The 27,804-nt window shown below is 41.7% G+C and overlaps 1 protein-coding gene across 3 annotated transcripts in view; it reads right to left on the bottom strand.

Moving 5' to 3' along the window:
- srrm4 (serine/arginine repetitive matrix 4) overlaps positions 1-27,804 on the bottom strand; it is a 106,090-nt gene that overhangs the window by 7,584 nt on the left and 70,702 nt on the right. For 2 of the 3 annotated variants that reach the window (XM_072664793.1, XM_072664791.1), the window contains exons 3-12: positions 20,657-20,746; positions 18,616-18,693; positions 18,491-18,517; positions 17,055-17,105; positions 14,712-14,798; positions 7,801-7,942; positions 3,666-3,973; positions 2,332-2,505; positions 579-683; positions 332-475 (exon numbers count right to left, since the gene is read on the bottom strand). In XM_072664793.1, the coding sequence (XP_072520894.1) occupies positions 332-475; positions 579-683; positions 2,332-2,505; positions 3,666-3,973; positions 7,801-7,942; positions 14,712-14,798; positions 17,055-17,105; positions 18,491-18,517; positions 18,616-18,693; positions 20,657-20,746 (1,206 nt within the window). The remainder of the gene's footprint in view (positions 1-331; positions 476-578; positions 684-2,331; positions 2,506-3,665; positions 3,974-7,800; positions 7,943-14,711; positions 14,799-17,054; positions 17,106-18,490; positions 18,518-18,615; positions 18,694-20,656; positions 20,747-27,804) is intronic. The other variant, XM_072664792.1, reaches the window with a different exon arrangement.

The following is a 27,804-nucleotide window of genomic DNA, read 5'->3' as shown; positions in this document are numbered from 1 at the left end:
GGTGGTATGGTGTATTACCTAACACCACGGGTGTACTGCTGCTGAGTATTACTACCAATGAACTGGTGGTACAGTATAGTAGCTAACGATGCTAGCGAACTAGCTGGTGGTGTAGCAGAGTGACTAACACGGCTGGTAAGCTCATGGTGTAGCATTATAAGTAAGAACACTAGTGAACTGGTTGTATAGCATAGTCACCAACATAGCTACCCTTCATACAGCAGGGTGGTGATTGCCAGTATACCAATATACCAGCAAGAGTAACGGCTGATGTTCCTCTACACATTCAGTACTGTAGTTTCAGTAGTTTGTTGTGCAGCTGTAGCAAGACCTTGTAATTCTGCGGGCCTCCAGATGACTGGGCGAATCTCTTCTCCTTTTTCTCATAGGCGAACAGGCTCTTCTCCTGCTACACTTCCTGCCTCGCTTTGATTGCTTCTCGCTGGAGCTGGAGCCTCGTTTCCTCTCCCGGGTCCTTTCAGAAAGACAAGTATAACACACATGCCTTCAGTAAGCCTGGCTTTAATAACTGCTTCTAATACACACTGTCTGAAAGCACTGAAGCTTTGGTTCAGTACCTGTCCGGCGTGTATCTCGAGTGTTTCACGCTCCGTCGGCTACTCGCGCTGCACACACTCCCCCTCCTCGAGTCTATGGAGTAGCTGGATGAACGGGAATATGACCTTCAAGCAAGTGCATGAGAATTAGATATCCATCATCTGTCCAATAGATATGCATCTCAGGTAATATGGACGTGGTGTGGCCGAATGAGGGGCTAGCAATTCCATAAACCAATAAAAGTGATCAATATAAGTTTCTATCTATATTTATAGGCTATAGTGTATATAGCCTATATAGCCTATACAGTGTATATAGCCTATATATAATATGGGTATATGGGGATTGGGTATTGGCTATTTTAATCCCAATCCAGTTCAATCCAAGTCTTTTCTTCGCCCACAGTGTTTAGAGCACCATCTAAAGTATCAGTGCACTGTTGGTATTTGTACACCAATGAAACAGCTGATCATTCATATATATATATATATATATATATATATATATATATATATATATAATATAATATGGGTATATGGGGATTGGGTATTGGCTATTTTAATCCCAATCCAGTTCAATCCAAGTCTTTTCTTCGCCCACAGTGTTTAGAGCACCATCTGGTGTCCACAAGGTACAATTAACGGACATTGTCGCCCAGCCGGCTGCAGCAGCAGCAGCAGTGCGGACGTTCTCAGAAGGTAAATAAAGAAGTTGAGGTTCTGCAGTGTGGAACTACTTTACAGTGGAACATGAAAACAGACCATAATATCTGAACTTTATTAAAAATCTGTGAAACGCTCCGTTTTACCAGCGGGAGAACCGCCACTCGCCTTTCTCTGTTTCTAAACCAGCACTGAAGAACCCATTCAGAACCGAGTGGAGGCTAATGCTAACGCTAATGCTAACACTCACACACACACACTAGCTATAGAACCCCCAATCACACACACAGTACATTCACCCACTACAGACCAGTTATTACACACCAGTAGACCACAGATACCACTCCAGAGTGTGTACCACTACTACACACACACACACACTCATATACACACACTCACAGGAAGTGATTAGACTGCAGTGTTGTAAAGGAGCTGGGATCTGATTGGTCAGGGAGGAGATCAGACTGGATTATCAGATATTAAACACTATAAAACAGTTATTTTAATAAAAGTCTCGACTAAACTAAATCAGTCAATCCAGAATGTCTGATTATAGAAACATTAAGAGGTTTTACTGATCGGATTCATCAGCAGCTCGTCTGATCTAAACTGTGGGGCTGGATTATTTATATATATAGGGACTATTTAATAACATATAAAGCTGCTTATCTGGGCAGTAAGTAATTTATCTCACTGATAACATTGCTACAGAAAGTGGTGGTGGTGGTTCTCCATCACTGTGTTCATCATTAGAACATCTCCAAAGTTCTCTCTCATGGAGTCTAGTATTATTTAGAGTTCTCTTCAGATCAACACCTGGTTTGATGGTAAATCAGGGCTTAATGATGGTAAATCAGGTGAGCTGCTGCTTCTGCTGCTGCTGCTGATGGAGGTGAACACATCTCCACGCTGTGCTGGCTGGACTGGGGAGGGGGCGTCCAGGAGAAACCTGGAGGAACCGAGCTCTGTTCTTCAGACTAGCTCACCGACAAGATCTCTCTACTTTCTTTCTTCAGAATGAGCAGCTCTTGTTTCTCCTTTTTACTGGATTTATCTTATCTTATCATCTTATGATTTCAGTGTCCTACATCTTACAGTATCATCTACCAACCTGCGGCTGGAGGACAGTGACTTGCTCCTGGAGTAGCGCCCCCAGTGTCGAGAACTTCGGGATGATCTACTCCGGCTGCGGGACCTCGATTCCGAGCGATATCTGTCAGGAGACGGAGTGAAACTCCTAGCAGCTCGGCGTCCCGGGGGCTGCAGCCTCACGCTTGGTTCTTCACTGTAATTATAGCAACAAAGTGACTCTCCTTCATTTAGCCAGAATGATCAGATCATTTGCATCCCCAAGGAATTCGGTCCATTAAACTGGAACACAACTGTTTAGCAGACGATTATCTACAAATCCTCAAATTGTTCATTTGGCTGCTTATGGACAGCAGAGTTAGACTTTCTTAGACTGTCAGTTAATTGAGGCCTATTTGGCCAAAACGTTTGTGGACACCCCTTCTAATTAATGAATGCATTCAGCTACTTTAAATTAAAGATGTGCTTGTCTAGTCCCTGTAGAGAAGTACTGCCAATAGAATAGGACTCTCTGGAGCAGATAAACAGATAAACAACCTATTGGCACCATGCTGCCTAATGCCAGGCGTGGGCTAGAGGGGTATAAAGCCCCCTAGTATTGAGCTGTGGAGCAGTGGATAACTGTGTTCTCTGAAATGATGGAAGATGGAGCTCCATCCAATACTTTTGGGATGAGGTGCGGAGTTTGGGATGAGGAGGGGTGGTGACCTTCCAACATCCTGACCTCAGTAACGCTCTTGTCACTGAATGCCAAAATCTAGCTGAAAGCTTTCTTCTTCCCAGGACAGTAGAGACAGTAGAGTTTCTCCAACAAAATCAGGATAAGGTGTCCCAATACTTTTCTGAGGTGGCTTTTAGAACATTGCTGCTGGATTTCATTATGTTCAGCCACAATGAGAGCATGAGGTCAGGTACTGATGTTGGATGATCAGTTCTGCCACTCCAACTCATCCAAAATATTGGATGGAGCTCCACCATCCATCATTCCAGAGAACACAGAGAAGTTCTTCCACTGCTCCACAACTCAATACTGGGGGGATTTATGTTCCTCTAGCTAATGATTCGATTGATCGATTGATCATGCTTAACAACTTAAATGTATCCAGACACCCCTTCTAATGAAGTTCAGTACAGTAGTATATGGTACATCCTGTATGATACAGGATGTACCATATACTACTGTACTGAACTTCATTAGAAGGACCAATAGAAATGCTCTCCATGCTTCTCCATTGACTTCCATTGAAAGTTTTGTCTTTTTTTTTCATCCTCCTGAAGATATGAGGTTTCCTGCAGGACAGCGACACCACATAGCATCTCAAAAATCTCTAAAATAGGGTGTCTCTGTGTTCTCACCTTTTGACCTTGCTGAAAACAGAGCTGGACAGGTTACTCTCCCTGTGTGCCGCTTTCCCCAGAGAGTGATAGCTGGTCAGAGAGTTTCCGGAATCAGAGGCATTGTCCCTGTCCGTGAACCTGAGCTTCTCCGGAGACGCAACCTTTCCTGCGACCTTTGCTCTGGAGATGCCAGTTTTGGTAGACAGCGGAGAGGACGTGTCATTTCCTGAATCGTAATCTGCGTGTCCTTTGCCCTGATTGGACAGCGAGGCCTGGACGATGGCCACTTTGCTTAAAGATTCAAGCCCAGGGCGCGACCGTTCGACCTGCGGGCAGACAAAGCGACGCTGTTGTTTTTCTTCTGGAAAACCCAAAAGGCACAACTTCACAAGTCCTAACCTTCTAGCTGCACGGATGCAGTGAGAGTACTCTTACATACTCTTACCAAACAGTCACCTTATTAATTTCCCTACCAACAAACCAAACACAAAGAGAAAATTAAGAAAATATTTTTTTTCTTTAAATTAACTCATTTTTTAGGACAGATAACTGTGATAGATTAAAAATGGCATGCAAATTGGTCACATGCGAAGTAATTTCCAAAGGAAAGAAGAAGAAAAATACGCAGAACTCATAAGAGAAGGGAAATTTAATGGAATACACTAAAAAGAAGGGGGAAATCAATGGCTTTCTCAACGTAATATCCACATGAGAGGTGGAAGATCAGAAAAAAGAGGGAGGGAAAACTCTAACCAACAAATAAACTGCTTTAAAGTCGGTGTGGTAAAAAAAAAGGAGGGAGAACAGAAACGGAAATGAAAGCTCAGCTTGAAAAAGTTCTGTCTATCAAAGAACATTGAACAAACATCACAGGATGGGCTTCTAGAGATAGAGATATGTCTATAGAAACAGATGAAATAAAGATTGCAGACAAAGAAATACTTCCATCACTCTAACTAAGCCTAAAATGCCTTGAGGAGAAATAAAAAAATAAAAATAATAATTAAAAAATAACATTTCTTTTGGGCTTAGGTCCCCTGTAGGAAGAGCCTTAAAAGTCCACCAGCGACCTATATTAAGTCCCTAGGTCTGCGGATAGCATCGACTTACCAATCAAGACTTCCTCCTTAAGTAGGTAAGGTGTAAGAAAAAGGGAAGAGCGGGTAACGTAAGTGAATCATTAGAGTGGTAAAATGCATGAAAAAGACAATAACCCTCTCTTCTTCAAACCTCTTCTTTAAAGCTCCCTTTGCCTGCAGGTTATGTCCTGAACCCGCTCCTAAACCAGTTTCCCAATTAAAACATCATAAGTGCTTAAAAAGTAAGTGGTCTGATTCCAATGATTGACAGGTATGTACAGAAAGTCACATGGTGCCGTGTTACAAATCCTAAAGGTCGGGTCACTTGACCTCATTTGGCTGTTTTGTGGAGGAAATAGCTTCTTTTACCAATCTGTAGAATTGATCTGAGCACCTTCTGGGCAGATCCATGCATTGCAATCTTCTCTTATCTGACCAAGGATCAGATTTAAGGGCAGGCTAAAGCCCTGCTTACCCTCTGGCTGGTAACGGGGTTCAGCTATGTGACGCAAAAGAAACAGGCCTTGCTCAACTTGCTTAAAATAAACATGAAAAAATACGTTTTGGGGGGAGCAGGGCGGGGACATGGGTAAACATCAGTACTGGCCTGGTAAAAGGTTGGAGAAACACTCGAATAGAGTGAAGAATACCCACCCAAGTTGACTGTAATGACCACGATTAACCCAACGAAAGGGCCCAATGACCTTTTTTTTATTGTTATTGGAGCTGTGACTTCAGCCGGCGTTTGCGCTAGAAAGCAAACCTCTAGTAGGAAGTGCCACCATACGCATGTATTACCTAGAGGCCCAATGAGGGCTGATTCATTCTTTGGTGAAGATGCAGGGAGGTGCAGCTGCACTGAGCCGGTATTTAAGGGTAAGTGGAGCTCGCAGAAGCTCAAAAGCCACAAAAATGTCTCTTACGCCCTCTGGTGGCTAGTTTGGGTACGACCATTTTACCGCCCATTTTACAACTTGCACCCGTACATGTTTTTAAACCATAGACTGGATATAAGAGCGGACTGGACGACAGTGGTTGAAAAGTAAAGCTAAAAATGTCTCTCATGCCCTCTGGTGGCTGGCTTCGGTATGACTTTTAACCCCGCCCATTTCGATATAAGTAAACGGAGCAGAAAGAAAACCCTAATTTAAAATGACATGTCCAGCAAAGGCCAATTGTGCTCTCTCAGGCTACGGCTGCTGATGGCAAGGGATTCGAACCAGCGATCCCTTTGGATCAGTTTAGACTGATTTAAGAACCACTACACCCAAGAACTAGTCACTGAACGTTCCTGGGACTTATTCGGTCTCGGTTTTTGGTTTTATTTTAAAGAGCGTAGTTGAGTTTTCGGAGGTAGGCATGTCACGTGTAGACGTCTCTACATACACATAGACCTCATTTACACCTGGTCACTTAATGTGACTAGTATCTGGATTGTATCCTGATATGATTTCAGCCATTTGTGTTTACACTGAGTAGACGAATGCGTCTCAGATTGCTTGGTGGGACGGAATATGCAATATGCGCTTGTTGCACGGCAATGATTACAGGTGTTTCGGGTTGCAATGGGAGGGGTTTTGGTTTTGGAATGCATCTTGGAGAGACTTTCATAGTGTCGAGTATATTCACACTGCTATGAGAAGTGGTTTGAGAGATCGGATTTGCGTCCGATTGAAATGCATCTTGGGTGCGTTCACACGTACACATATTTTGGCGTGGCTTGGCCTTATTCAGATTTTAATACTCAAGACAGATGACGTAAACAGGCTCTTCCTTGCATCTTCCCAGATTAATAAATCAGGCCTATTTCCAATATAACTCCAATTTAATATGGAAAATTCCCAAAGGACAAACTACTGAACTGATTAGATGGCTTGGCTTACATGTTTAGAACTGTAATACATGACGCCTTGCATTACCATTGCAATCTTTGAGCTACAGATGGTAATTAGTGACATTTAATAAAAACCAAAGGCCAAATGTTTTTAATAATAATCCAGTGAGCATTGCCACTGCATTTGTGCATATACTGTAGCCTTTGGATTGTTTGGAATACCAAATAAGACTTACTGCTTCAGAGGAGTCACATTAGTACTGATGGATCATATTCTAGGCAGCTGTATAGAGCATATTGACATTGGCAAATCTATCTACAAACTATTCTTGTATTGTTATTAACTAAAAATAAAAAACCTCTCAGTATAAAACTATCTGAGTATTCCTCTAGCAAATTATGCATAAGCAGAGTTATTATATAAACTGGAATTAGAGTAATGGGTGCTTTTTCCCCTGGATAAACGTTGAGAGGGATGAAAGGTCAGATGAGAGTTAGGCCATGTATAATTATTCGAGCTGGAAAACACTTGAAAACCACTCTCATTTAAAAGTTAATTAATGCAAATCTAAGCGGGGTGTCAAGCGTGTGTTGCAACATGCAGATCCAATGAAGGCCCTTCTCGTAAATGTATCCTCAGTAAAGGGCCTGATGAAATGCTGGTCAATGTGCAATGTGAGGGTTGTCAGGTTTCTAAATCTGCTGCCCTTTTAGACTGACCAAGGCACAAGTTTCCCAACCCAAACCCAGCTTTAAGGCATCATATGTACACAATTCCCCCATTATCTGAAATGTAGCTGATCATCCAAGACATGTTTGGTGTCTGAAGTCTTTAATTTTTCTTTGGAAGCTACAATGCTAAGGTAGCTCCACCAACACCACCAATTAGCGTTGTGCAGACTGCACAACTCGCCTGAACTCGCCTCAAACTGTGTTAAATTGGTGGGTAATTTGAAACAGACGGCCTTATCTGGCTTCTAACACTGTAACGTAACTCACTTCAGACGCTAAACGTGTCTTAGCTAATCATCTGCATTTGGGGTAAGAGAGAAAAGGAAGCTGATCGCGAGTATTGGCGCTCTCTGAAGTGTTCAGGCCACGTCAACGGGTGTAGAATGGCATCGGCCCTCTCTCTGCTTCCCATTAAACGGCAAAAAAGAAATCAATGCTTTTACACGGCCTTTAACAGAGCAGCAGCCTAGCGCCATTAGCGCACCGCGTAGCAATTGGAGACACTTACTGAGCATTCAGGCAGCATATTGCAGCACTTAGAGGGGATTTTATTGGCTAGCTTGACTGCTGACCCCCATTCAAAACTTCTTTTTTGGTCCCCCGAAGGATGGGTGCCATCTCCAAAGTCAGATTTGCCATGATCTTCAGATCTATAGAGACAAAACAAACAAGTTTTAGATTCATCGGCCTAAAATAGTGTGAACAGAGCAGTGTCTGGCCCAGTTTTGCATTTTACTATGTTTGTCATGTGAAAAAAATTAGGACACCATATAAAACACATGTGTTTTTTATTTAACTGAACATATACACCCATAAAGCAGAACAAATGTCTTAATTTATGTAACATAATTAACAGAAGTGCATTTTTTGTGAAGAAAAAGTTAGCTAGTATTTTTCCCGCTTTGGCTGAAATAACCTTAAATAGATGTTTCCTATAACCATCTACTAGTTTCCCACTCCACTATGCAGAATTCTTTCATCTATGTGACATTTGGCGACCTCTCCATCCCTTTTTTGAGCCATTCCTTGGTGGATTTTCTGGAACGTTTGGGTCATTGTCATGTTGCATGGCCCACTTCTGCTTCCGCTTCAGTTTTGGATAGATGGTCTCAAATTTTCCTCAAGCATCCTCTGATACAATGAAGAATTCATAGTGGATTCTATGATGGAGAGACTGTCAGGCTCTGCTATAGCAAAGCAGCCACAAACCATGACATCTCCACCTCCATGCTTCACGGTGTGCGGTTCTTGTATTCAAATGCTGGGTTTGGTTCATGCCAAAAATGTCTTCTGCTGCAGAAGTCCTGGTCTTTGTCTAGTTCGTCTTGTCTTGATGTTTTTGTTGGACATGAAGGGTTTCTTCTTTGCACACCTCTTAGGAAAATCAGACAATCGACAATTGAACACGGGCGGAACGACAACAAAGTCAGAGAGGAGCTAACCGGCTCTGTCTTCCCATGTGAACTGCGGCGAGGTCAGTGGGCCAAAAGCTGGACCTTTGTGCAGGCTGGCGTATGTGAAAATGTCACCAGCTCAGAGCTAAATCTGGAAAGTGCTCTTGCTGTGTGTGAGGGGGTTGAGGCCATGGCCTGTGGGAGAGATCAGAGAGTGTATAGAGCTGGGCCAGTCTCTCCGGAGCGCAGGACTGCAGCAGCCTTTGCTTTTTTGTTCCCCGAAGAAAAGATACGACTCCAGAAGCCGAGATCAAGTGCCGAACAAGCGCAGTAAGCTGAGGAGATATCCGGCTCTATGCCAGTCTTTTATGCTCTGCGTTTGCTTTTGAGAAACTTGCTGTTGCCTGTGCACCCAAAGGCAGCCACAACACACTTTGAAAAAGTCAAAACTTTGGCTCAAAGAACAGCAGAAGAGACACATGAGCAAAGACTGGACATTTCAATCTGGGGTCTAAAGATCCCTAAAGTCAATGGACTGCAGTTTCTTTTTCTGGAGGTCAACCAGGAATGACCAACCAAGTTCCATAACTGTAGCAGCAGTGGTAGAGTGGCATGTGGCATGGGTTTGGGTATTCAACGACCCATTTTAGCCAGCTCTGAACTCACTGTCTGAATGTGTACTTGTAAATTGCGACAGTTTTGCCAGGCATCCCACCTCTCCAGGATCTTCTGGGAGTCTTCTATATATTAATCGCAAATTTACATTTACATTTAAGGCATTTAGCAGATGCTTTTATCCAGAGCGACTTACACAAGTGCTTTGCTCTTTACCCAAGAAAAACCTCAGCTAGTTAGAATAGACTGATAATTCAAAGATCCTCTAAGTTTAGACTCTACTAAACACAAGTCAGTAAGGAGACCATAGTACTCTACTATTCGCCCAAGTCCTCTCAGAAGAGGAGGGTCTTCAGTCTGTGTTTGAAGACAGCGAGTGTTGGACTCTGCTGTTCGGACACCCAGGGGAAGTTCGTTCCACCACTTCGGTGCAGGACAGAAAAAAGTCTGGACGCTCGTCTTCCGTGGATCTTAAAGGATGGCGGGTCGAGCCGAACCGTACTTGAAGCTGGAAGGGCTCTTGGTGCAGATCGGCTTTTGACTATTGCCATCAAGTACGGAGGGGCTGGCTGATCCTTTCTGGGCTTTGTAGGCCAGAGTCAGGGTTCTGAATCTGATGATCTGGGCAGCAGCTACAGGAAGCTACAGTGAAGAGAGAACGCAGCAGTGGAGAGACATGGCTGAATTTAGGAACGTTGAAGACGACCTACACCGCTGCATTCTGGATAAGCTGCAGAGGTTTGATGGTGCGCAGAGGGAGACCAGCCAGAAGAGAGCTGCAGTGGTCAAGTCTGGAAGTGAGGAGAGACTGAACATCTGAGCACCTTGGTGACTCTCTAGAGAGGAAGGGTCAAATTCTCCGGATGTTGTTCAGGAGAAATCTGCATGACCGAGTTACATTTGCAACATGGCTTGAGAACGATAACTGATCATCTATGACTACACCAAGACTTCCAGCTTCTGTAGGAGTGACTAGTGAGTTCTCAAATTCTTAACATCCTCAAATGATATGGTCTACAATATCCTGGAAATTCTGGAAATCGTGATTTTTTGTACATAGCAAACTTCGTTGATTTGTATAGCTAATATTATGTAAGCTAACTGGCTAACTGTGCTACTCTGTTGCTACTGTATTGATGCCCTTTGGGATAAGGCCAAACACTCTATAGACCTGCATAACTTATATAGAATAACAAACAACTCCACGAATGGAATCATGTGTTTTGGTCGTAAGCTAAAGTTTGGGCACTTGTGGTCAACCTTTTGCTTTTCTAAATGGCAATACATACAATAAATACAATAAACACATTAATTTAGACAGAATTTATATTTATTTGCTAAATTTAAGAAAGAAATTTAAGAAAACCGTACAACCATCACCTTAACATTTATAGCCATAACCCTAACCTTTATACATACCACATTCGGTGTTACTTAAAATAGTCACAATAATAATAATAGTCATAAAAATGGTAAATTCATCACATATGCTGCTGTTCATAGACCTGACGTTGGGGTATAGTATGGTGGATGTCCCATGAAACTCTAGGAGACTGGATTGGTTTGACACTTTGGTTTGACACCTGCACAAATGTGCTATGTTTGTCCTATGATGTCCTCTGAATGATCTCAAATTGCAGAAATTAATAAATAACAATAAAGAAATAAAGAAAACCCCTCTTTGAAGTTTGCATCTATTTTAAAGGTGCCATAAGTAAAGTTTCAGATTATATTTACTGGCTGAATTTAACATACTGAAAAAAGTAAAACACCACCTGATCCTTACAGTCATATGTTACCATATTTTATGTTTTACTTTCCCCACATTGAGATACATTCAGCAAATAACCAGTAATTGAGTTTTCAAATGTGCAAAAGTGTGTTTCTGGAAAAGGGCACCCAAACTTTTGCGAGGCTAAGCTATATTTAAGGGGGTATTTGCTGCATTATTTAAATATTCTATTTTAGATCCTAAAAATTTTTAAAACAGAATGTAACAATAATGATATTATTAGATAATATTGAATATTTCTAATGTTTATATAATATTATTTATTAGAAAAAACAATAAATAAAACTAGTAAGGGCATAAATGTGTTATTTCATAATTAATGTCTCTGATATCTTCTCTGATTTTATCCCAAATAGCAAAAAACTGCAAAAATAAAAAATAAACCCCTAAAATGAAAGTTGCATCCTCTTTTTAGAGCAATTTTAAAAGTTCCATGAGTTTCCCTTGAAACCCAAAACACACAGCAATGATACTGCAATCAGAAATGCTACGCTAACAGCAGCCCAGCAGGCAGATCTCTACAGGGGTGTAGGCAGTGAACGGAGCCGCCTAGCTCTTAGGTAGAACTCAAGGCCTTTTCAGCACTGAAAGCACATGCAGCTTCACACTCGTCCGTTTCTATAATGACTTCTCCCTCTCAACATCCTTTTGGAAATTGCAAATAATGGAAAAATCGAGAGGGGATTTATAAGCAATCATCTCCGGCTTAAGATCATTTCAATTTGAAACCGGAGCTCCGTTCTGTCGCTTTTACAAAAGGAGAAGTTTGGGGTGAAAATGATGGAATGACCGTCTGAAAGGCTAGATGAAGCAATTAGCATGTAGGGTTACAGGGTGACAGCGATGTGGGCCAGTGAGGCGCTTTTTAAGTCCGGATCCGGAGCTTAGACTCTACTAAACACAAGTCAGTAAGGAGACTCTGCTATTCGCCCAAGTCCTCTCAGAAGAGGAGAGTCTTCAGTCTGGGTTTGAAGACAGCGAGCGTTGGACTCTGCTGTTCGGACACCCAGGGGAAGCTCGTTCCACCACTTCGGTGCAGGACAGAAAAAAGTCTGGACGCTCGTCTTCCGTGGATTTTGAGGGATGGCGAGTCGAGCCGAGCCGTACTTGAAGCTCGAAGGGCTCTTGGTGCAGATCGGCTTTTGACCATCGCCATCAAGTATGGAGGGGCTGGCTGGTCCATTCTGGGCTTTGTAGGCCAGAGTCAGGGGGTTGAATCTGATGACCTGGGCAGCAGCTACAGGAAGCCAGAGAAGAGAGAACGCAGCAGTGGAGAGACATGGCTGAATATAATCCTGATGGTTATACTGACTGTTGGTGTAAAGCAGGTGTAAACGGGGTCACAGTTGCAGCCAGATATTGCGATATTGAAATCTATGAATATGAATTATCGGCTGTTTATAAGATTTAAGATTATATATTCCTTTCTCGGTGTTAGATGCTGATTGGGCAATGAGAAATGTATAGTTTGGTAATTCGGGCCTCTATTGCAACTCAAATTAGGTCAGAAATGATATTAATAATAATAATGATAATACCCAGCACAGTCTTCTGCAGGGATGGGATCTCATATGTCATTCGCAGCCAGTTCCCATTGATCCACAGTCCAAATGTTTGGCATCAGCTGGGAGCCTCTGATAAAAGCATTTCCTGTGCTCCACAGATCACATAGTCACCTCTGCCTCTATCAGTCATCGCCCGGCAGCGGCGGACACTCTTCGCTGATAAGATAAAACGCCTGCACAGGCAACACCAGCCACGGCCAGCCAGAAAAACACACCAACATCTGAAAGTTGCCACTTGACTTGATGAGCTGCTTGGTTTAGTACGCAGGACACATCGAACAATTCGGACCGGACCAGGAAAGTGCTCGTTTTAGGACTGCCTATCCTGCACGTCATAATAGACATGATGCAAGTTAGCCGACACTAAGGGCAGATCGACATGATCCAGTCCTGTCCTGGTTGTTTTTTCCACTCGTCCACTGGTGGCGCTGTTGAGCATTATACACACAAACACACACGCCCAACAGCTGCGTTCATGTTCCAAGGCCTAGGCTGCAGCCTAGGCTGTGTTTCTCGGACGCTTCGTCATTGGACCCTTCATAGTCTGGTTAGACTGTTCCATAGTATGTCACCAATAAGCTGCTGAGAAGGAGAAGTCGTCATAGCACAGTTGCTCTACTTCGGCTGCAGCCTAGGCAGCTTCTTCGCAGCTCAGCCAACCGGTCTGTACTGTGCTTAACGAAAGAATGGAAAAGACAGCGCTGGACAATAGTGCTTCTCTAAATAAGAAATTAATGAACCAACATTGAAGTAGAAACAGTAAGGGGTCCTCATTTCACCACGGTTAAGGTTAGATTCTGAATGAGGGTTAACATTAGGTTTCAGGTCATGATTCGGGTCATTTTGCTTGGTTACAGTACCTGATTGAGATCTTGAGGGGGGGAAGCACACCTCAAAAGTGTATTTTAAATGATGCTTCACATATTTGCTGGTGTCTAGCATATAAGCTTCAGGCTTTTTACATGCACTAAATAGACAAAAGTATTGGGACACCTGTTTGTTCATTGTTTCTTCATAAATCAAGGATATTAAAAAGAGTCTATCCTGCTTTTGTTGGAGTAACTGTCACTACTGTCTATGGAAGAAGATGTTTTACTAGATTTTGGAGGAGCTGTGAGGATTTGATTGCATTCAGTGAGGTCAGGAAGTTGAATGATGATCAGCACCCCACCACCTCATCCCAAACAAACCAACTCCCCAACTCGTCCCAAAAGTGTTAGATGGAGCATCACCATTTTACTGCTCCACAGCTCAATGCTGGGGGGCTTTATACCCCTCTAGCCTACGCCTGGCATTAGGCAGCATGGTGCCAATAGCAGCAATGGGTGCAGCTTACAGTAGCTGAATGCATTCTTTAGAAGGGGTGTCCACAAATATTTGGACATATACTGTATCTAGTGTTGAGAAAATGCTGGGTGGGTTATCCCTTAACAAGTCCTTGGAAAAATGTAGCAAACAAGCTCAGAAGGACATTAAAATGCAGGGATTCGAGTCCATTACGGATCCAGTTTGGATTGACCCTGACCGATATTGGTGGAGAAAACAGAGGCAAGCTGTAATTTTAATTTAATGTGATTTATTTCTCTGCAGTTTTCCATGTTTTTGCCGTGTTTTGACATAAAAACATCGGCGGAAACTGAAAAGCAGACACGAATCAGTCCCAACAGGATGCAAATTAAAATGCAAATTTAAGCCATTATGTAAGTATGTAAATAATTAAGCAATTATGTAATTGCATAGAAGCCATTATGCAATGCAGACTGAAAGTAGAGCAAAACAACAGTAACTGTAAATTGTTAAGGGTTCCATCTAAATGACGAGAGAGCCTAGAAGAGACCAGCCACAACAAACAGGCTCAGAACGGCACTGCAGTGTTGAGGACTTCTGGGGAATGTCGCATCCATGCAGCACTGGATTAACTGCTAGCTTTCACAAAGACAGCTTACTAACCATAGTGGCTGCCCTTTAAGAGCGGCGGCTGCGGCTTTTCACTGACAGACCACAGGAACACATCCCACCCCACCCCACCCCATTGCCCCATGAGTGTCCATACCTGTTCACTGTGCTTGTAGGTGTCCAGTCAGGACTGTGAGGCTCTGCCCTCTGCAGACGCTGTCTGTGATGGGAGTCACTCCGAGACCTACACCAGAAACAAGATATATACAGAAACATGTTTACTATAATTTCTCTTATTATTGCAGACGGGTGTGTGTGTGGGGGGGGTACATATGTACGCCACCCTAGCTAACATATATGCGTTATGTGAGGATGTTAAAGCACTGGCTCCGCCCACAGTCGTTTCTTTAACTGCTGATTACTGAAGGTTTCACTATAAAATCCATTGAAAATGGTGAAAATGCATTAACGGCATTAAAAAGGGGCGTTAATAACTTATCGCATATTGACAGCCCTAATGCATATTTATTAAACTACGCTACAAAGCTGCTACAAGTGAATCAGTCGGCCTAGGCAGCCATACGGACTGAGGGGAAAGAAAAACAATCCAATTTCTGTGGGAAGAGGGCGCCATCCACCCATCCAGAAACAGCAAGGCCTATTGTGCTCTCTCAGGCTCCGGCTGCTGATGATAATTACAGTTAATGGTTTGGCTCCTTGCTGCTGCAGGTTTTTTTTTCATTGTCCAGAGAAGTATTCTGAAGGTTTCACTATAAAATCCATTGAAAGCCTTTTTTGTTTTAATCGAGAGAAGCTACAACCACGTATACTGTCAGATCAACATAGCTGGTTTCAGGCTAGGCTTGAAGGGTCTTGAATTGTGCTCTCTGAGGCTCCGGCTGCAGATGATAATTACAGTTAATGGTTTGGCTCCTCTCTGATCATACTCTTTCACTCGTATTTATACAGCTTGTGGATTTTTGTTACAGTCGAGGCTCTCAAAAGAACCTGGAGCTCCACTTTGCTGGTGTTTTTGTTAATCTGCAGTGGGTGGATGTTGTTGTTGTTGTTTTTTTCATTGTCCAGAGTAGTCTTTTGATGGTGTCACTTCAAAATCCATTGAAAAGGCTTTTTTTTTGGTAGTCGAGAGAAGCTACAACCACGTATGCCGTCAGATCAACGTAGCTGGTTTCAGCCTAGACTTGAAGGGTCAAACTGTGAAAATGCATTAACGGCATTAAAAAGGTGGCGTTAATAACGTATCGCACATTGACAGCCCTAATGCATATTCATTAAACTATGCTTTAAAGCTGCTACAAGGGAATATATCCCTGTTGTTGGCAACCTTCATCAGTCAGGCTCGGCAGCCATATGGGCTGAGGGGAAAAAAAAATAACAATCCAATTTCTGTCACACATATACACACACACACACACACACTCCCTCTCTCTCTCACACACACACACACATACACCTCCTGAACCTGCAGAAGGTCAGACGCACAGCATGCTCTCCTCGCCGAGGTTGGGAAGTGTGTGGAGCAGTGTAGCGGCGCCGTGAAATTGGTTTATGTTTCTGCCTCCTAGGCTGTTTCGCTGCTTTAGACCCTGCCGCTCTCTCACACACTGCGGCCCGAGTCCCTTCTGTTCCCACTGAGAGAGCACGCGGGACCAACGGCCGCTGAGACTGATCTGGAAATGCCGCTCCATGCGGTCAGTGCACTGTGGCTAATCTGGGTAATGAGACACTAAACCTGGCCGCTCTGAAAGGTGCAGCCTGGCTGGGTCTATATTTATTAGTCCTGATCTGCTGGTACACGGCGTGACCATGGTGGTGCGCATAAATCACAGGGACGCCACCCATCCGCGGTTTTGGGAGGACCATTTTAGGGGGGCTGATTTTACTATTTTGCAACTAAGATAAAAGAAGGAAATCATTTTAAGGTCTTAATTTTGTCTTTTTCTGTTGAAAAGTAGTTAAATAAGGACCCCAAAAAATGGACGGGTAGTATCCCTGTGATTTATACATATATAAAAACATTACCCTTATAAAAAACAAAAGAACAAAGAGGTACACAAATATAACAGGGGGTAAAAAGGATGTGATACAATGTGAGGACAATGTGTTAGTATCAGCGCTGAGAGGACACAATGAGAGGACAGCAGCACTGTCCGGTAAGACTCTGGAATAATTACAGTGTTAAAACTATGCTAGAATATGTGGGTCCTGTCAGTTGTCATCAGTGCTAAAAAGCCAACAAGCTCATCCAATCAGAGCAGAGCTTATTGGGCATTTTTTTCCTACAAGCCCTTCCTAAAATAACAGGGTGGTAAACAGGGTTGTTAAATGACATCTGAGCATTTTACACACTGACCACACAGTGTCACACGTTTATTTTTTTTTTATCAAACAACAACTTAACAAAAACACTCAGTAAATACATTCTTTAACATCTTTAGTCCGTATGTTCGAGTTTATGAGTAAAAATTGAAGGACCGACCTCTTTTTATGTTTTCTCTCTTCCTTCCTTTTGCGTCTGGTGCTTGAAGAGCTGAACAATGAGAAGAAAATGAATGAGAGAACATTAAAATACCCTGACCTTGCAATATTATTATTTTTTTATTGAGTTTAGTCTGCTGACCGTTAAAAGAAATAATGACTTAAATAATAAATATAATAAAATAATATATATAAATAAATATAATATAATATAATTATATATAATACAATAATATAATAAATATAATATAATTAATATAATATAATATAGTATAATATAATATAATAAAATATAATAAAATAAATAATATTAAACCAAAAAGTATGTGACATGTTTACACTGCACACTTCCTTAGTTCTATGTTTGTGTCCTATCAGTCATATCAGAATATTATGACCACCTTTTCAGGCCCTGCACCAGCATACATTACAGAATAATCAAAACCTCTATCCAGGTCTTTAGTTTGAGGTCTTTAGATCAGTTGGCTGTTCCACGGTCTCAGCTGAAGCTTAAGAGTCCTGTTGCAGCACTGAGACTCTGGGACAGCCAACCATTATACATTTGATCCTTTAAAAATAAATAAATTACTTACTTACTTACTTACTTATCTACCTTCCTAATAGTGGGAACATCCACTCTTGATTACAATAACAAGACGTCATGGCACGGATTGTATTAGGGGTTGCTCTGTACCACTCACAGATGTCTCAGTTCCCATCTGGCATCAATGGCCCATAGGGCACCACTGTTATGCCACTGGAAGACCTTCATTACAGCAGCTCTAGAACACCCCACAAAGTTACCAGTTTACAACATGCCCCCATCCTTCGCCCCGGCACCCTTTTATCCTGCCCTTTTGGACATTAGTCAGATCATGTCCTTTGCCCATGATGATGGTTTTACACTCTGCTACAACTGACTGGTGTGCTCGCTCACTCCTTTCTACAGGAAGCAAACCCTGTAACATGGCATCTGCAACAGTGTCCTGGGCCGAGTTCATCCCCTACCAGGGGTAGTAGCGTCCCACTAACTTGGGATGTGGGATTTTGGTTTTTTTTTGGACTTCTCGCTCATCAAGTGCCTCCCAATGACCGGCAAGTGGTACAGCAGTCGAGCAATCAAGGCGCCACTGTGGAGCAGCTAACCTCTATACTGAACCCCTTCCATCACCTGCTAATACAGTCCATACCAGTCATCCGGACCAAGGATGGTTATTCCCACTATAAGAAGGTGGTACCTATTTATGTACCAATATATATATTAGATCTTAAATTGTATACATTATATCACACTGTGCTGTGCTGCATGAAGGGTTATCAATAATAGCTCTATTAAAAACACCCATATTCCTACTCCTCACAGATCCCTTGTTTAAGCTCTTGGGACGCTCGTATGCTGATATTTTATCTGTAACTGAACAACAAACATGAACACACCTGTGTCTTCTCTTCTTGGAAGCAGACCTGTGAGAGAGACGGGGCAGAGTTAGCTATACCGGCAGAGCTGGCACATGGGCCCTTTCTTAAACTATATGATCTGACGCACAAACGTGAAACACTACCTGTGTTGCTTCCTTTTCTTCGAGCTCTTCTTCTTCTTCTTCTTCTTCCTCACGGGCGACACACTGAAGGAGGGGGACCTGCCGGATGAAACAGCACAGCAGCTGAAGAAGCACACACTTTGCTCAAGCACTGACAGTTTACACAGTATCTAGACACCTGACTGAATGTACACCAATGTCCAAATATTTATGGACAACCTTTCAAATGAAGAGAAAAGAATACTACCAATAGAATAGGACTATCCCTGGAGCAGATCAGTCTGATCAACCTATTGGCACCATGCTGCCTAATGCCAGGCGTGGGCTAGAGGGGTGTAAAGCCCCCCAGCATTGAGCTGTGGAGAAGTGGAGGAACTGTGTTCTCTGGAATGATGGATGGTGGGGCTCCATCTAATATATTTGTGATGAGTTAGGGAGATGGGGATGATGAGGTGATGTGGTGATGATCCAACATCCTGACCTCACTAACACACTTCAATCAAATTCTCACAGCAATGTTCCAATGTTCAAAATCAAATAGAAACCCCTTCTAGCCTGGACAGTAGAAACAGCTACTCCTACAAAAGCAGGATAAGCGCTTTTTAATAGCCTAGATTTTGAAAAAGGGATCCGGTGTCCAAATACTTTTGTCAATTTTGTGTATTTATACATAAACCTCAATTGTTACTGCCATAAAAAATACTTGTAACTTTACTATTGCCATTTTTCCACTTTTAAACATTTCATTGTGTCCAAATTTCAATGAATGGCCCGATAGAAATGCTCCAAAATGACTCATTGACTTCTACATTAACTTTTATATTGACTATAACCCTGAGCTCACTTCAAATGTTATTGACAATCACAATCACATACAAGTATGTTACACATACAAATAATTTGACTTGAAAGCAACACAAGTATGACATTTAACAAACAAATAAATAAAATAAAAAATATGTTTAAAAAAGTATTAAAGTAATAAAGATCTGTAAAATAAATAAAAAACCCTTTTATGAGCAGATATAATTATATAAACATTTACAGAAAATGAACATCTGTACAGCTGTGCAAATAATCCTAGTGCAAATGTTCTGCATGTTGTGTATCAGTGCTGTGTTGTAGTAAAGTCCAGTTGTAGTTAAGTTATAGATTAAGGTTATAGGTTATGGTGTATAGTGTGTACTACTGTAGTGGAGCGCTACAGCTCTGGGGGAAAAGCTGTTAGCGTGTCGTGTTGTTCTGGTTTTGATGGTTTGATGGTATTAAACTCGGCATCACCATGGTTTTAAACTCCAGGAAACTGCATTCTAGTGCACTCTAGCATTAATGAGCACAGTCTTTCATACTGCATTGATCAAGCAGATTAAGATGTATCAATTATTAAAGGATCTTGATATAACAATGCATTATAGATGCAGCTGTTCATGAAAAGTACAGCACTGATCTTTCTGTTCCAAAGCAAAACTTTTAGATCTTCATTTTTAAATTTTTATTTATTTTTTTACTTATATATTAACCCCCATTTTTTTCTCCAAGTCTTTTCTAGGGGTGGCACGATACCACTTTTTCCTGATCCGATACCGATACTACTGCAACCTTGAGTATCTGCCGATACCAGGAGCAATCCGATACCATTTGTTTCTCTCTTTTAAAATTATTTATCATACATTTTTGATTTATGTGTCTTTATTTGCTTACAAATTTCAACGTTATTTTATGGGACAGGCTACCTAAGAGCTAAATATTGACATAAATTTGCATAAATTTGACATGTTTGTATCATAAATTTATAACTAAGCAGTTGCTGCTTGTATAGACTATAAAAACATGGTTAGATAGGGTCAGTTCTGCTGCTGAACCATGGATTTACATATTGGATTGGTACCGGATTGGATCCCCCCCCCCCCTGCAAATCCGATCCAGAAAGATTGGCCAGTATTGGACTGGTACTGATACTGAGTATCGGATCAGCGCATCCCTAGACTTTCTATTTAAAATCACATGAAGCTGAAATCGGGTTGTGGCTTCACACGGAGAGCCGGCTGTTTTCTGAACTGACCTTTCCCTCCTCCTCTTCCTCTCTGATTTCTTCTTCTTCTTTTTCCCTTTGGGCGCCGGCCGGGGGGAAAAGTCCGCATCAAAAGACACACTGCAACAGAGACAGAGACAGAACTTCACTCACCAGGGTCACTTCTGAGCATTTGTCTGTGAGAATGTAAAAATAACTTTGCTTTGTTCAATTGAATCAAACTAAAGTTTATTAAATGCTAAATTAAACACAACTGACCAATAATCCAATAATCCAATAATCGGTCCTGCTCTACATTAAGTGTGATTACCCAGCTAACATGTCCAAGTTGGGCCTGTGTTGGTAGCCAGAAACCAGAAAGTTTTGACCTTAGGTTCCATGTAGGCCCCACATTTGGTTCATGCCCACCAGGGTTAATGATGGGACCAGAAGGGGGTTGAGCATGGGCCTCATCTGGGTTTCATACACTGCATACAGGGCCTAGATGAGGGGCCCACTTTTGGAAGCCCAACTGGGTCCCAGTAACAACATATGCACAAACCCACTCAGAGCCCTTGTCCTCCTGGAACCCACCTAGCCCATGTTCCACCCATGTGAGCCCCCCAACAAGCCCCGCATGTTGGACCTGCACCTGTGGTTGGTCTGTGGTTGGTCCATAACTTGGCTCTTAAGCTCCAGTGATGCAGATGTGCCAGGTGCTGGTGAGGCTAAGGTAAGACATTAACCAGAGCTCCATGACTGAGCCATTTCTCTGGATAAGGATGTTGGTTCTGGTGTTGGTTTTGGATGTTTGGGTGGGTGTTTTAAAAGTAGGGCCTTCAACCATAGACGCAGGTCCTGTTTTTTGGAGGTGGTGGATATTAGGTATATGGTGATCTTTTTTCTGTCTTCTTTTAAATATTCGGACACCCTCTTACTTAGCATATCATGCTACTCACCGTATGTTTATTAGCACTGTGGTTGTAATCTTGTAATTTTAAGTAAGTAAAGTTAAGTAAACAAAGATGGCCACCCCCATTTTTAATGGAAAATCATAAGGCCTTGAAGTCCGCTGTTTAAAAAAAGCCCTTGGTTCCAGACAGGCTGATTTGAGTATTTCTAGGCCTGCTGGTCTCTTGGGATCTTCAGCACAGCAGTCTCTAGAGTTACTCAGAATGGTGCAACAAAGAAAACACATGCAACGGTTCTGCAGACGATAACACCTCGTAGATGAAAGATGCCAACAGAGAATGACCAGACTGGTCCATGGAGCTGACAGAAAGGCCACAGCATCTCAGAGAACCACTTTGTGCTGCCTGAGAAAAATCCAGAAGATCCAGTTGGACTGTAGCCACCCAGCACATGGCTGTTCGCCTTACTGCCACCTGGCAGGAGGTACCGCAGCATCCAGGCCAGAACAAACCGGCTGATGAACAGTTCCACCCACAAGCCATCAGGTTCCTGAACAAGCTGTGAACCTTTCACCAACACATATCACTGCTGACATAATTTATGGATATATTGGATATATTTTTAAACTTTTCATTTCTAACCGCCAGCACATGTTATTATTTTATTTATTATTATTACTTGATTATTATTATTATTATTATTATTATTATTATTATTATTATTATTATTTGGTTATTTTTATAATTTAATTGGAATTATGTTATGTTTTTTATAAATACTATTTTAATTAGATTATTTTATCAATTGATTATTTATTATATTTTTATGTTTATTTACATTTATGTTACTTTTATTACTTTTAGTATTTTAGTTTTAATTAGTATTTTAATTATTTTAATAATTTTGTTGTTTATTCTGTATTTTGTGTATGTTTTGTATTTATTGAATATAATTTTTATATAACTTTATTTTAATATGTTTAGTATGCATATAGCTTTGTCCTCCTGTGGAGCATCAACCCAAGCCTCACCACAAGCATTTCAATGCATAAATGTCCTGACATGTTGTGCAAATGACAAATAAACCTGAAACTTGAAACTTGAAACTACAATTGTGGGCAAAAGGAGATCTCTAGCATCTCACCACCTACTCACCACCTCCAATCATGAGGAGGATGGATGAGCTACAACAGCAGAAGACCACGTCAGGTTCAGTTCTGTCAGCCAAGAACAGAAAGCCGAGGCTGCAGTGGCTCAGCACAGGCTCACGACCCTCTGATGGTAAGGTTAGAATTCAGTGCCAACAGCCGGAATCCAAAGACTCAACCTGCTTTGTGTCAACAGTCCAGGCTGGTGGAGGTGGGGGTGTAGTGGTGTGGGGAATGGGTTCTCGGCACATTTTGGGCCTGTTAACACCAACCAATGATTGCTTGAATGCCATGGCCTATTTAAGTATGGTTACTGACCATGTGCATCCCTTTATGACCACAGTTTACCCATCTTCTAATGGCTACATCCAACATGATGATTCTTCAGAGTTTTTAGAGCATGAAGGTTCTGAAACATCTGCAGGAATCCCAAAGGACATGTCTCAACATCTTGTAAAATCCATGACATGAGGACTTGAGGATGTTCTGAGAGCGAAAGGAGGCCCCTACGTCGTATTAGTATAGTCCACCAGCAATAAATTGCTTGGTTGGGTGAGTTTATATCCAGTTTAGCAAACTTCCACAAAACTTCTCCTGCCTGAAGGTCTACACCGATCCTGACATTTTAATGACAGAGCTACCACCTGTGCACATTATGACCACATTAATGCACCCTGTGAATGGCAGGGCCTGGCTTGGAATGAAGGCTTTTGAAGCGCTCGGAGAGTTATTAACCTTTTCAGGATTGTGGTCAATGCGGTGGAAAGTCACATAATGGAGTTATTGATGATAACATCTAGTCATCTAAGAAGAGACTGAGGAGCTGGAGAAAGTGGTGATGGTTGTGTGGGAAGACAGATGGCTGTTTACATTAATTGATCGGTGATGACATTACTGGAGTCGTAACCCAGAGAAAAACGTAAAGGGTGACCTGGGCATGTTGTATTGGGTGGGCATTTTAAGAGTGCTGTTGCGGCACTGCAGATAGGTGCTTTTAAAAGCAGCAACGTGGCTGCTGGGGTGCACAGAGGTCAGGATTAAAAGCTTAGCAGAGACATGCTGGGCAGCATGACCAGCTGATAAAGGGTACGCTGGGGTGAAAAGTAAATGACCAGGGACTGCAAATTTATATCACGTATAACATTACTGACTATAATTTAAAAATCGTGTAATAAACCATTACTTACAGACATAATTTATGGAAATATGGATATATTGGATATATTTTTAAACTTTTCATTTCTAACCACCAGCACCTGTTGTTATTATTTTATTTATTATTATTACTTGATTATTATTATTTTTTGTTTATTTTTATAATTTAATTGGAAATATTTTACTTTTTTTAATAAATACTATTTTAATTAGATTATTTTATCAATTGTTTATTTATTATATTTTTATGTTTATTTACATTTATGTTACTTTTATTACTTTTAGTATTTTTGTTTTAATTAGTATTTTAATTATTTTAATCATTTAAGTATTAGTTAGCTGTATTTTAGTTTCCTTATTTTCATCTTACTTTTTTGGTTTAATCATTTTTTAAATTTCATCATTTTCTTTGGCTGTTTTAAAACCTTACTTTGAATTTATTTTAAAGCTAATTTTTGAAAGTCGACTTTTTTTATTATAATGTGTTTTATTGTATATATATTCCTCTCTCTTTATCTTTTAAAAACCTATTGTTTTTTTTATTATTTTGGTCATGTTAGTCTATTTATTTCTGTTTCTGGTTTCTATTTATTCTTCCTCTCTTACTGAAGCCCCTGTCACACATGCACAGCAACCCAGACCTTTTCCAGGCTCCAAATCCTGGGTCATGCTGCCTGCCATCAGCAGCCGGAGCCTGAGAGAGCACAATCGGCCTTGCGCTCTCTCTCTCTCTCTCTCTCTTTCTCTGCCCTCATCACTTCAGGATGCTGGTGGCCCTTCATCGGCAGCACTTGGAAGAGAGGTGGTGGCTGGTTGTGCATATGACCGAGGAGGATGTGTCAGTCCTCACCCTCCCAGTGTTGGAAGCATTGTATGTGTTGGGGGAGAGAACTAACGAGTGGACATTTTGAGTGGTCCGGTTGTACCGGACATTGCCAGTGCATTATCCTGTCTACCCCCTAGTACAATGTCCGGGTAATGTCCAAGTGAGGCCATGTGTGAATAGAGCAGGTTATTACCCAGAGAATTCACAGTGAGTGTGTTGATGACATCATTACCGAAGAGTCGGTAGCCTTGTTCGCCATCTTTAATGTGCTGTAAACAAAGACTTCTATTTCTGCAGCGTAGTTTTTGCATCCTGCCATGTGTCCATCATGGGCTACACAGGCACTAGCCCCCTGCCTGAACCATGGTTGAGTGGTAGGGTAACTTCGGATAATGTCCGGGCCTGATTCTCTGGACATTTTTGGAGTTTATATGTGAAAACCTGTGCCTTAACCCCCTTAACACCCCCCTAAAAATGTCCCGCCAGTGGGCCGAAAGCATTATTACAAACCTCTATTACCAAAGAATAGCCCCACCAGTTTGTACAGACGTCCCTGTAGTTACTGGGTAATACACTGTAGTGTGTAATAAGACTTTCTAGGTTAAGGGGTTCATTCAAATCATGTGTATTTACACAAGCAAAACAGCAGCAAATAGGCTACATAGACAGTAGTCTTACTGTTATTACATGATTATAAGACGTAATTACAGCAAACATTTGAGCTACTGCTACAACTGCCATACCTATATGTAGTAAATCGGGGTGAATTGTTCATAAGCAGTAAGTGTTGTTAACATACCGGCATGTGAAGGACGCTTATATAAAATGAATATTTTCCACAAATATGTTTGCAACATAAATTGTGTTCTTGACCAGTCAAATGTTTGGACACACCATATTACCTGATTAATTTACACATCTTAGAATAATAGTGATGATGTCAGATCTATTAAAATAATATTAATGTAGATATTTTCTCAAGTATCTTCATGAGGAGGCTCCCGAGGAACTTTCCCAACAGGCCTCAAGAAGATCCCACAAATTGCAGGTATTTTATAGATCAATGTGACCTAAAGCTTAGGAGAACTCTGGCTCTGTACTCCGGCTACTCAATGGTCATTCAGACCCATGCAATTGGTCATCGCTCTAAAGTTTCCTTCTAATTCAGCTGTATTTACTCAGTGTTTTATTTTGCTTAGCTTCACTTTAGAGTACTTTTATATATATATATATATATATATATATATATATATATATATATATTAATTATACTTATTCTATATGACAATAAACTCTTGAATCTAGAATCTTAAATCTATACGCTCTGGCTTAAGCCACCAACAGCAGCAGTGTACCAAACAAAGCAGTGCGATGAACCCTCACGCCGAAGTTAATAACGTCCTCTAAACTAATTGAGGAGTTCCAAATCTCTACTAGCCCAAAGAAGCAGATTTATCTGGCGCACAAATGGAGAATCGTGTGAGACGCAATGCTGGTCTGATTTAGGCACATCAAATAACCTCTCCATTTCCCCTTCTAATCCTCTAAACCTTAAAGAAGCCTCGCCGGGCCCGTGCCTCTGTCACTCACACACAGATAACAGCAGCATGACCTCTACATCACATTCGTCAAAGGCATATTTTCTATTTTCTGATATGTCTCTGCTTTTATCAGAGGGCTTTTTTTGGCGTGATGAACTGAGAGCTTGGCTTGATTTTAAAGCAGAAGTTTAACGCAAATCAGATCAGATTTACACTTTTTTAATCTTCCTCTTCATCCTGAATGTGGTCGAACATCTAAGACATGCTCGGTGTCTGAAGTTTGCTTCTTTGATTTAGCGCTTTAATTGGTCTCAATCACTGTTCTAAGACCTCCCCCTGGCTGTGATTGGTCCTACTCACCACATTGTTTTTCTTTTTTTCTGAGACCTCCCACTGACCTTGATTGGCCCTATTTATCAAATTATTTGTTTTGAGACCTCCTCTTGGTTGTGATTGGTCCAAATCACTGGATTATTTGTTTCAAGACCTACCCCTCATTGTGATTGGTCCTAATCACTGCATTGCTTGTTCTGAGACCTCCCCCTGAGTGCAAATGGGTCAAATTGCCTTATTTGTTCTGAGACCCCCCACCTGGCTGTGATTGGTCCTAATTATTAAATTATTTGTTCTAAGACCTCCCCCTGGCTGTGATTGGTCCTAATTATTAAATTATTTGTTCTAAGACCTCCCCCTGGCTGTGATTGGTCCTAATTATTAAATTATTTGTTCTAAGACCTCCCCCTGGCTGTGATTGGTCCTACTTACCACATTGTTTTTTTATGAGACCTCCCACTGACCTTGATTAGTCCTAATGATCAAATTATTTGTTTTGAGACCTCCCCTAAACTGTGATTGGTCCTAAACACTGCCTCATTTGTTCTAAGGGCCTCCCCCTGGCTGTGATTTGTCCTAATCACTGCATTGCTTGATCTGAGACCTCCCCCTGACTGCAATTTGGTCTACTTGACACATTTGTTTTCAGACCTTCCTATTACTGTGATTGGTCCAAATCACTGGATCAATTGTTTCGAGCCCTACCCCTCACTGTGATTGGTCCTTATCACTGCATTGCTTGATCTGAGACCTCCCCCTGACTGCAATTGGGTCTTCTTGACACATTTGTTCTAAGACCCCCGCCCCCTGGCTGGGATTGGTCCTAATCGCTGCCTTGATTGTTCTAAGACCTCCCCCTGGCTAGGATTGGTATTAATTATCAAATGATTTGTTCCGAGACCTCCCCTTAACTGTAATTGGTCCTAATCTCTGCCTCATTTGTTTTCAGACCTTCCTATTACTGTGATTGGTCCAAATCACTGGATCAATTGTTTCGAGCCCTACCCCTCACTGTGATTGGTCCTTATCACTGCATTGCTTGATCTGAGACCTCCCCCTGACTGCAATTGGGTCTACTTGACACATTTGTTCTAAGACCCCCGCCCCCTGGCTGGGATTGGTCCTAATCGCTGCCTTGATTGTTCTAAGACCTCCCCCTGGCTAGGATTGGTACTAATTATCAAATGATTTGTTTTCCGAGACCTCCCCTTGACTGTAATTGGTCCTAATCTCTGCCTAATTTGTTTTCAGACCTTCCTATTACTGTGATTGGTCCAAATCACTG

Source organism: Salminus brasiliensis, chromosome 20, assembly GCF_030463535.1.
Source record: "Salminus brasiliensis chromosome 20, fSalBra1.hap2, whole genome shotgun sequence".
NCBI lineage: Eukaryota > Metazoa > Chordata > Actinopteri > Characiformes > Bryconidae > Salminus > Salminus brasiliensis.
This window is presented reverse-complemented; position numbering and strand designations above follow the sequence as displayed.